The sequence below is a fragment of the Mustela erminea genome, chromosome 6 (assembly GCF_009829155.1).
Source record: "Mustela erminea isolate mMusErm1 chromosome 6, mMusErm1.Pri, whole genome shotgun sequence".
NCBI lineage: Eukaryota > Metazoa > Chordata > Mammalia > Carnivora > Mustelidae > Mustela > Mustela erminea.
The window spans coordinates 27,174,171-27,186,182 of NC_045619.1; the positions used below are offsets into that span (position 1 = coordinate 27,174,171).

General features: G+C 34.9%; 1 protein-coding gene across 1 annotated transcript in view; it reads left to right on the forward strand.

Moving 5' to 3' along the window:
• Positions 1-12,012, forward strand: part of EEA1 (early endosome antigen 1) — a 120,188-nt gene that overhangs the window by 59,591 nt on the left and 48,585 nt on the right. The window contains exons 11-12 of the mRNA XM_032346783.1: positions 6,389-6,727; positions 11,809-11,958. Coding sequence (XP_032202674.1) covers positions 6,389-6,727; positions 11,809-11,958 — 489 coding nt within the window. The remainder of the gene's footprint in view (positions 1-6,388; positions 6,728-11,808; positions 11,959-12,012) is intronic.

Genomic DNA, 12,012 nt, shown 5'->3' on the forward strand with positions numbered 1-12,012 from the left:
TCTGGATTCCTGACCCTCAGAAGTTGTATGAGATAACAGATACAATTTTATTCTATAAAGATTTAGGGTTTTTTTTTTTTAGATTTTTTTAATTTATTTGACAGAGAGAGATCACAAGTAGGCAAGAAAGGCAGGCAGAAAGAGCAGGGGGGAGCAGGCTCCCTGCTGAGCAGAGAGCCTGATGTGGGGCTCGATCCCAGGACTCTGAGATCATGACCTGAGCCAAAGGTAGAGGCTTAACCCACTGAGCCATGAAGGCGCCCCTAGGGTATTTTTTGCTTGTGACAATAGTTCTCAAAACTCTTCCTTTCAGAAATGCTATATATTCTCAAAATTGTTACGGACCCCAAAGAGGTTTTGTTTTTTTGGATTATATCTATGGGTACTAAGTATATTAGAGATCAAAACAAAAATTTTTTTTAAAGATTTTATTTATTTGACAGAGATCATAAGTAGGCAGAGAGGGAGGCAGAGAGAGAGAGAGGGAAGCAGGCTCCCTGCTGAGCAGAGAGCCGGATGAGGGGCTGGATCCCAAGACCCTGGGATCATGACCTGAGCCAAAGGCAGAGGCTTTAACCCACTGAGCCACCCAGGTGCCCCAGAGATTAAAACAAAATTTTAAAAAATGTATGTATTTTTAAAATATATAATGAAACATTAAAATACATAATGTTTAAAAATATTATTAAATATTAACATAAATACCATTTCTTATAAAAAATGACCATTTTTTCAAAACAAAAAATAGTGGTGATGTTTTATATTTTGTAAACCACTTTAATGTCTAGCTTAATATTAGGACAGATGGATTCTCATATGTGCTTTTACATTTCATTTGTTGTTTGTGGTTGAAGGGTATGAAAAAAATTTAGACTCATACAGATCTGTAGTTGGAAAAAGGAATATCTTAACCTTTCCAGATAATTATAGCTATTTTTATTTGATTCTATAACGAGACTAGATAAGGCATAGTTTTTCAATAGTTAGTTACAACGGAGAATCTGAAACCATATCAGTGCTATTTTTATACTTGTAACTTTAAATTTATTAGTTTTTCTTGCCTTTTGAGTAGATCTTTCCTGTGCATGATTTTATAACATCATGCATTTAATCATGTGGAAAATATTGGTTGTGCAGATCTTCCAGATGTTGACAGATTTCATTTTATAATATAAAAACAGTACCATTTGTCAATATCACCATCTATCTCTGAATAGACAAGTATGAGAAAGTGTCAAGCTCATGGTGATGGATACAAGTTTTCTAAAAGTCTAAGCTTCATTTGAAAGCTCAACTTTTATTATTGGAAACACATAGTATCAGTTCTCTTCTTTTAAGTGACAGGTTCTTTTTCTACCCAAGTCTGAATAATCATGGTTTGTCTGTTTTTCTTTCTAGAAAAAATGATATTTCATGGAAAAAAAAAAAAAGGAACTGGCTTAGCTTGTAATTCAATACCATTAATGCTCTCTAGTGTGACAATTATATTATTCTTTGGTATCCAGAATTGATCTATGCATACTTCCTACTCTTTCACAAAGATTTCATTTCTCCTTGCTATTACAGATATTGCAGCTATGCACATTCACATGCAAATCTCATGCATTTGTGCAAGAATTTCTCTGTTATATACTCCAAAGTGAAATTGCTGGGTTGTAGGCTGCACACATGTTCAAATTTAGTAGGTTACCTCAAATAATTTTCTGAAGTATTTATACCTATTCACCATTGTCCGTTTCTCTGTCAATGTTTTTTTTTTTTTTTTAAGATTTTATTTGTTTGAGAGAGAGAGAGAAAGACAAAGATAGTGAGAGAACAGTAGCAGGGAGGAGGGAGAAGCATGCTCTCTGCCTAAGCCATGAGCCAGATATGGGACTCAGTCCTAGGACCCAGGGATCATAACCTGAGCCAAAGGTGGACGCTTAACCCACTGAGCCACCCAGGTGCCCCTCTCTGTCAGCTGTTGATGCTGACTTGATCTTTTTCTCTGGCTTATGAAACATACCTGTCTACCCTCCCTCCACCTTTTTTCTCTTGTCAAGCTATAACGTAGAAAACATTTACATACAGTATAGTTTTATCTTTGTCTCTCAGTGTGATTTTTAATTTGAGATCAGGGGTGACATTCTACTTTTTGGAAACTGACCAGGATATATATGTACATGATGTGGATGTTTATGATCAGTGTTATTTATTATGTAATTTTAAAACATTAAATGATTAATAAAGGGCATGATTTGACATGGATAGCCTGAAATGTGTAGTCAGTTAATGAAGCACAGATTGTATATATGTACACATACACACACATTTTTAGAGGAAGTATTATGGTTATTTGATGAATAATATATAGAATCAAGATGATTTAGTGTGGTAAGACTGGAATATTATTGATTAGGGAATAATAGAATCTTACACTAATCTTAATAATCCTTATATAAGTGTAAGACTTCACTTTTTTTTTCCAAAATGTTTTCTTGTTTAGGATTTTATTACCAGTTAAAGTAGGCACAGACATGCATCCTTTTCTTATCCTTGCTCTCTGCCTCTCCCACCTCTCCTCATTCCATGTCCTCGGCAAACCATCGTTGTTGACAGTAGTAATATCCATGTGTTTTGAATTTGGAAATCTTTGCATATGGTCTTATGAAGGCCATTACATAAAATGCCTTGTGCAGTTTTTGTGGGTCACAGCAGCATCATGGTGGATGGATAATATTTTAATACATAATGAATGGCAAAAATAATTGCTTTTGTGCTAATGTCAAAATCTTCAGCATTTGATCAGTGTTTTGTAATTCCTGTTTTTTGAAAAATTGAAAGGGGGATATTGAAGAAACTTCCTTTTTAGCTTCTAATAAGAATCGTACTCTAAACACAATGCTGCAACTCAGTTTAATTAACTGTTTTTATATAAATTCTGAGCAGATCAATTGTTTAAAGCTACTAAAATAGGTCATTGTAAGAGTCTGAGTTATTTTTTGGATTTCACCTCTCACCCCTTTTTCATCCTTTATTACTTTTCCCTTTCCAACAGTGCTAGTGTTAAGGTGTTCACAGTCCAAAGCAAGAGCCAGATAGTCTAGCAGTTCTATTGCTGTATATTAGCACTGTATTGCAAAGTGGCGTACTGAGGAACAGTGTAGTACAGTGGTCAAGGTCATGTCGAAGTCCCAGCTTTGCCACGGACTGATTGTGACAGCTTCCCCCAAGTTTTTTTCCTCTTCTGCTAAGAGATACTTGCTTAGGCCCATTTGCCTCTTAGGAGTGATATGTATCTTAAATAAATTAATAGATTTTTGTAAGTACCTCAGTCATTGTTTGTTGTTTTTGTTTTTATTTGCTAAGTGTGACACAGGGTTGGGTCAAGGTCAAGGTGGAAGTTTTCCTAACTTACTGCCTAGTAAATCAGGAAAGACTTTTGTAGAAGACATAACTTTTTAGCTTAGTTTTCAGGGATGCTAAGAAACATTTCAGATGGCAGCGGGGTTAATGGCAATTCATTTTGAGAGCTAGATATGCAAAAGGCATGGGAACATGTGAGAGCACAAAAGAATATGAGATGTTGCAAAGCTGTAGTAAGTAGTTGAGTTTGTTCTTTCTCACCAAGCTCTTTTATTTATTTTCTTTTTTTAAAGATTTTATTTATTTGACAGAGATCACAAGTAGGCAGAGAGGCAGGCAGAGAGAGAGGAAGGGAAGCAGGCTCCCTGTTTCACAGAGAGCCCGATGCGGGGCTCGATCCCAAGACCCTGGGATCATGACCTGAGCCGAAGGCAGAGGCTTTAACCCACTGAGCCACCCAGGTGCCCCTCACCAAGCTCTTCTAGAAGAACAAATAAGATGAGATCCCTGAAACTACTTTGTAAGCCAGCAAGCATTAAAAAAATGCTATCTTTTTGTATTCATTCTCATTACCTGGGCAAGTAACAAGTGAAAAATGGATTCTGATACAGGGAAATTGTCTCTGTAAGATAATCTGTTGAACGAACAGTGGGTGAGGAAATCAAGAGGACTGGACATTTGGAAGAAAGGAATTTTGCTTACCCAAATGATAATTATGTTATGAGTTAGGCTTAACAATAATTTTAAAAAATTATTTATTTTTGAGAGCGAGGGAGAAGGGGAGGGACAGATAGAGAGGGAGGAAGAGAATCTTATGCAGGCTCCATGCCTAGCACAGAGCTTGACACAGGGCTTGATTTCGTGACCCTGAGATCATGTGTGAGCCAAAACCAACCGTTGGACCCTGAACTGACTGAGCCACTCAGGTGCCCCCTCACAATCATTTTCGAATTTAAACTTGAATAAGGTATTTTTGGGGGAACATGAATTGACTCACTGTTTCTAAATTGTGTTGTGAAAATTTATTGGACTTGGAATCATAATACATGACTCTGCCATTTGGCCAAGTCATATCAGGTTCTTTCAGGCTTTTGCTTCTTCCTCCAGAGAGTGGGATGATAATGTATTTCATATTTTGTTATAAGAATTATTATGGAAAAGTGAAAGCACAATTATAATTTTTTGTAGGGACTCTAACTGTCCTTAAGTCAACCTTCACAACACCATGTATTCACTATACTATTTTGCTTCAAATTTCATGGGAAGACCATAATAAGAATGAAAATTTATAATACTAAATACAGTTAGCCTTCTGCATGGAGTGTGAGTGGATTAAGTCTTTTAAAGCGAAAGAAAGTGGTTTAGTTTCTTTTAAAGAAAATTTAATTATTTCTCATTTGTGCCATAAAGCCAGGGAAATTTTGATTCATTTTTTAGGACAAGGAAATTTTAAATAATCTGCAGTTGTTATATACCTTATTTCTTAAAGGTTGAAGCTGTCTGGGGGGTCATCTGTGTGTAAACTGATGGGGATACTTGGTCACACTCTAAGCCTGTGGAAAAGAAGACTTATTAACTCATTACTAGCCTTAAGCATGTTTTAAAATTGTATCCTGCCCAGTTCTTAGTATATGCGAACATGGTGGCATTCATGAAATTCAGTAACTTAGAATATTCTTTAAAAAGTTGTAGGACAGCTCTGAGTGTCTCTCTCACATATACTTAAAGCATCTTTCAGGATAGTATATTTGTGCTTGATAACCTATAATAATGTACCTTTTCTCAGACAAATGTTCAAGAACCTTTATGACTAACTTCCCCACTTTGGCAGCTAGACTTATTACTACCTTTGAGGTAATAGTATTTGCTCTTCCCCGTGTGCAGCTTGTTTTTCCATTCCCTTGTGTCTTAATATTTTTGTGTCTTTTTGAATGACATGACATGATTCATGCATACATATTATTTAACTCCTCTCACCACTTTACTAAGTTCAAACTTATTTTTAAGTCATTGTAAGCCCCACCTGACTTTGCTCTATTTTTTAAAAAAATTATACACTTAAATCTGAGAGTTTTTGTATTAATTCATTTTTGCTTGAGAAATGAATTTTGCTTCATTTTGCTCATTATGTTTTAGCTTCCTCTTAGAACTTTTTTTTTTTAATGTGTGTGTTTCTTTTGGATTATAATCTGTTTAAAGACCAGAGGCTTTGATTGTCCTGCATTATCCCCTTCTAGCACTCTGCATATAAAAATTGAATATAATGTCCACAGATTAAGTCATTAGATGCTTATAATGGCTTCCTATCCTAGCTATCTTTCTTACAGAATTGAGTCAGAGTTCTGATCCATGCATTATGTGTATGGAACAATTCACTGAAACCAGATTTTGACATTTGATTAGGCTGGTTGATCTAGATCTTTGATTGCAGGTGTCATTTTTATATTTTGTGCTTGATAATATTGAGTAAAATAACAAAATATAAAGCAGGTAAGTTATTTTTAAATCACTGTTTTTACACAGATAGAAAGAAATTCGAGTTAATCTTAAACTTATGACTCTTAAAAATGGTCTTTATCAAGAAGAGCAAAAATAAAGAATCATGAATCTGCATACTAAAGCAGTGAATAGTATTGTTATGCTAAAGCTGTTATCAACTATGAAATTACAACACCCCAAATCAGAATTGCCATTGTATTTTGTTACTCAAAATAACTTTTAATGATAGAAGGTTGTTTTAGTATTTAACTCATATGGGAGAATAATATAAATATGTTCCATACCCTGAAGAATCTACTAGATTTCATTGTTTCATTTTATGTCAAAATTTTATTGGTAATTCTTAAGTTACATTTGTAGAACTTAGTGAAGTGGGCCAATAATAAAATAAGTTAGGATGTAATGATTTAATCCTTTTTGGCTAGAGTATTTTCACTGTTTTTATATTGCAATTTTGACTAATTTTGTTGATACTACTATAAAGATTGAATGATTAGGATAATTATAAATATTAGCAAAGGAAATTTTTACATTGATATTTCAGAACTTGTCTGAAAAGTTGCTGAAGAAAGAACTGGAGTTTACTCAGTTAGAGGAGAAACATAATGAAGAATGTGTGAGTAAAAAGAATATACAAGCAAGCCTTCATCAAAAAGACCTAGATTGTCAGCAGCTTCAGTCAAGATTATCTGCATCTGAAACCTCCCTGCAGAGAATTCAGGCAGAACTAGGTGAAAAGGGGGAAACTACACAGAAGCTCAAAGAAGAACTATCAGAAGTGGAGACCAAATACCAGCATCTGAAGGCTGAGTTTAAACAGCTCCAACAGCAGAGAGAAGAAAAAGACCAGCACGGATTACAACTCCAAAGTGAAGTTAATCAAGTAAGAGATGTTAATTTTATTTATTATAATTCCTCCTGTGGTTTCTTAGTGTGCTTGATAGTTACTTGATCATAATATAGTTCATTAAAAAATACTTAAAATATTTTTGCTTTTCCTTAATAAGAAAGATATGTTAGCACCCATCATATAGTACTGTTGTGAAGTGTTTATGAATTAATACCTATAAATTGCTTAGGATGGTACCTGGCAAATGGTAGGTACTCAACATATATTAGTTAATTGTAATTAATTTAAATTGTTGATCATTATTTAGAAGTTCTTATCTTTTCTCTTTTTTTTGGTTAGTTAATTTTCTAAATATAATAAAACAAAAATAATAAATCAATAATATAAAAAATCTGAGAAAAAAACAAATTAGTCATAACAACTATTTTTATAATAATATCTAACTTAAATTTAAGTTCTGTGTTCTTATTTTTTATAGGTAACATTATAAATTGGTTGAAAAAATGGAAATTTGGGGGATATTAAATTCTTTAGTCACTTTTTTGATAATATTCAACTATTTTCACTTAAATGGTACTGACACTTTTTTTTTTTAATGTTCAGTTGGCCAGCATATAGTATATCATAAGTTATCAGCGTAGTGTTCAATGATTGATTAGTTGTGTTTAATACCCAGTGCTCATTACCACATGTTCCCTCCTTAATACGCATTACCTGGTTACCCCACCTCCCTCCCCTCTGTAACCCTCAGTTTGTTTTCCAAAGTCCAGAGTCTCTTATGGCTTCTCTCCCTTTCTGGTTTCTTCACATTCAGTTTTTCTTCCCTTCCCCTGTGGTTATCTGTTGTATTCCTTATGACCCATGTCCTCGTGTTCCACATATGAGTGAAACCATATGATAGTTTTCTTTTTCTGCTTGACTTATTTCACTTAGCTTAATCCCCTCCAGTTCCATCCATGTCAATGCAAATGGTTGGTATTCATCCTTTCTGACGGCTGAATAATATTCCATTGTATATATGGGCCACATCTTCTTTATCAATTCAGCTGTTGAAGGACATCTCAGCTCCTTCCACAGTTTGGCTATTGTGGACATTGCTGCTATGATACTTGATTTTATGGCATCAGTCCTTCTATCTTCTTGGCTTGATATATTCTTCCTATTTCTCTTCTCTTTGATGAATGCACTGATTACTTCACTTGGCACTTTTTGGTCATTTTCTGACCATTGCCATTTCTTCCTCCCTGACCCCTCAAAGGTGGCTTAAGCATATATATTTTTTGATTGTTTTACTTGCCACAGTATAGTATATTATCATATAACTTACGTGTCTTTCTTCATAGATTCCAAACTCTTTGGATGCAAAGACCGTGTCTTACTCACTATTTTTTTTTAAGATTTTATTATTTATTTGACAGCCAGAGATCACAAGTAGGCAGAGAGGCAGGCAGAGAGAGAGGAGGGGAGCAGGCTCCCTGCTGAGCAGAAAGCCCGATGTGGGGCTCTATCCCAGGACCCTGGGATCATGACCTGAGCCCAAGGCAGAGGCTTTAACCCACTGAACCAGCCAGGTGCCCCATTCGTGTATATTCTTCATATTTGTGTTTATGATCAGTCCTAAAATAGCCGCAGATGTGTAGATAATGATGTTATATAATGAAAAGATTGGGTGTCATCATTTTAATTTTTAAAAATTTATTTAACATACATCTTGAATAGCATAGTGGATTTAATTATTTATTTTAAAGATTTTATTTATTTGCAAGAGAAAAGAGAAAGCACAAGCAAGTGGGAGGGGCAGAGAGAGAGGGAGAAGTAGACTTCCCATTGAGCAAGGAGCCTGACTCAGGACTTGATCCTAGGCTCCCTGGAGCCTGACCTGAGCGCACGGCAGACACTTAACTGATTGAGCCCCCCAGGCGCCCCAGCGTATTGGATTTAGAAACCAGCTGCCTGAGTTCCAGTTCTGTGGCTTACAAGCTGTGTGTGATCTCAGGCACAGTACTTAACCTGGGCTTGTTTGCTTGTCTCTAATATGGGTAATAATGGAATCTTATTCATAGGGCTGTACATATAAGAATTAAATTAGTTAATATTTTGATTTTAATATTTGATTTAGAGTAGGGCTTGGCACTTAGTAAATATTGTTAGGAGTGTAATGAGTAAAAAATTATGTATATAGGTGTGCAAACTGAATTTACTCTAGAGTGTATACTATATATCTCAAAAGGATTGTGATTTTAGGGTAGACCATTCTATTAATAATTCCAGCGTTTACTATTTTTACTCTTGATTCAACCTCTTTTTCTTTAACATGTTTACTCTAAAATGGTATAGACATCATTGTTTAAGTAACTTTGGCCTGCTCCCAACCTTAGACACCCTTTTTTGATATTCTTTTTTTAAAATCAAGATCAGGGATTTATCAGGAATTGTATAGATTGAATGACAAAGTTATTTATAGTACACAACCCTTTTTCTTACCCCTTTAGTAAATATACACTAAAGAGCAATAGTTCTCTTTAATTTGCTTGGTTCTCAGTTCTGTCTGCACATCAGAATCACCTGGGGAGATTAATTTAAATTTAATTTAAATTAAAAAATTAACTTATGAAGGTGTCAACCTTGGTCCAATTAAATCATAATCACTGGCATATTCAAATGTTTTCCCTGTAATTATATTATGCAGTTGAATTTGAAAACTGCTGCTCTTTGAAGTGTTACTTTTTGGCAAGTGATTTCTAAGGTTTTCTGAAGCTGAACATCATTTGATTCTTGTTAGGAAAACATGGGTTTCTGGGATTTAGATAAAATGTATTAAATCGAAACTTACATGGAAGGAGTCTGATTATATGTGCATTGCATTAACAGTGATATCAGGAGATTCTTCTGTATCATTTTTTGGTGTGTGTGCAGCTAGTGATTTGACAATTCTGTCCATTACTGAATGCTCATCATAGTGAGTGTAGTCACCCTTTGTCACTCTACCTTGTTATTACAGTATTATTGACCACATTTGCTATGTTATACTTTTCATCTCTGTGACTTATTTTATAACGAGTTTGTGTCTCTTCATAAGCTGGAGATTCTTATCCAGCAAGTTTAAGAACTAGACATGGATGATGCCTGTTTGTAAGAGATCATGCAATTTGGATGTTTGAAATATGCATTAACCTCGAAGGCCTCATTAGCTTTTATATATCTAGATTGTTTCTAATTATTGTAGTATGAAGGAGAAGGTTTGGGATTTACTTTGTAGAGCTAATCCACTGCATATTAAGAAGAGGAATAAACGGGCACCTGGGTGGCTTGGTGGGTTAAGCCTCTGCCTTCAGCTCAGGTCATGGTCTCAGGGTCCTGGGATATAGCCCTGCATCGGGCTCTCTGCTCGGGGGGCCTGCTTCCCCCTCTCTCTCTGCCTGCCTTTCTGCCTACTTGGGTGCGCGTGCTCGCTCGCTCTCTCTGTCAAATAAATAAGTAAATAAATCTTAAAAAATAAAAAAAGGAATAAAAAGAAAAACAAATTAAAAGAGAAAGATGTTAGAGTGCTGGCTAAGGACAAGAATAAAATAAATGCATTCTTTTTAACTGGTACTGATTATTGTTTTAGTTAGATGGAAACATGTTTTTTACTTTAAAAATTAACTTTGGTTTTCTTTATTAAGGATAGAGTGTATTCTAATAGCCACATATTGTTTCATAGCATAAGAAAATAGTGGGTGTCCACTTTTCTGATAGAACTTTGTTTTATCCTAGGATGCCTGGGTGGCTCAGTCAGTTAAACGTCTGCCTTCGACTCGGGTCATGATCTCAGGGTTCTGGGATAGAGGCCTGTGTTGGGCTTCCACTCAGTGGGGAGCCTGCTTCTCCCTCTGCCTGCTGATCCCCATGCTTATGCTCTTTCTCTCCGACCAATAAATAAATAAAATCTTTAAAAAAAGATAAAAGAACTTTGCTTTATCCTGATCAACTATGAATTTTTATGGAAAAAAAATGTAAGTGTAGTGCATATAAGTATAAATATGACACAGAGACTATAGGTTGTTAACATTTTTGCATTTAAAATGAATAGTTTTGATTGAAAGCAATTGTACAGAATGTTTGTTATTAATTTTTAATTTTGCTGAGGTACTTGCATTTGCATGTATTATGAGACTGGTGTTTAGGAACACTCTTAGTGTGTAAACCTTGCCAAATGTCTTGCAACTTTTGAAAATATCATATAGCTCATTTTTGTTCTATATTCCCAGCACTTGTGCAGTTATTCTTCTGAAATTATTACAGACTTTTTTTCTTTTTTTACTGGAACTACCCCCTCCCCCAAGAGAAACTGACTACTTTTTCTGGTAGTATTAAAGAAAATAAAGAATTTAAGAGAGTGATAGTTCTTAGTTTCAGGGGAAATCTCTCCTTTAGTTTTAACTGGGTAGGAATTTTAAAGTTAATGAATGAGGGACACCTAATATTTAAACAAATACTCTTTCTTCTCGTTTATTTAGAAATTATGTGCTAATTCGAGAATTTGGGAATGCTTTGTGTTCTATTCAATACCCAGATGTAATAAGTTAATTGTGGCAGTTTGTAATTATGAAAAAACAAGAATCACTATGAAATTAAAAAAAAAAATACTGTGGAATAGGTCTGAGTGTGTACCTTGACTGTCTTCATTTTTTTCTTTTTTAATTGGACTCATGACCCTGAGATCAAGACCTGTGCTGAGATCCAGAGTCAGAAGCTTAACTGACTAAGCCACCTACCTGCCTTGAGCATCCAGATTTTTAAATTTTATTTTACTGTTTTAAGCTCCTCAAGTGATTCTGACACTCAAGTCCAAACAAGAGCCTTTGGGCCACTGTATTTTTGTCTGTCTGTTTGTTTAAGACAACAAAAAGCCCCAAAACTGTGATGTTTATTCAGTTTTATGTGATCCATCATAATTTATGTGATTAAAATTCAGCTGAATCTTAGGTTCCCCCCAAATACATGAAAATTATGATTTATACTTATATTGGTAAAAAAGAAAATATTGTTTAGAAAGGTAGGTCGTGGTGGTGATGAGTGTGTGTGGGTTCTCACATATGTACTACACAAACTTTTCTTTTTCTTTTTTAAAGTTACATACCAAACTTCTGGAGACAGAGCGCCAGCTAGGTGAAGCTCATGGTAGGCTAAAGGAACAGAGACAACTTTCAAGTGAAAAGTTGATGGATAAAGAACAACAAGTGGCTGATCTACAGCTCAAACTTTCTCGTTTAGAAGAACAGGTAAGCTAACATTTCAAGTTACTTTATAATAGCAAGTTTATTGATAGATTTGAG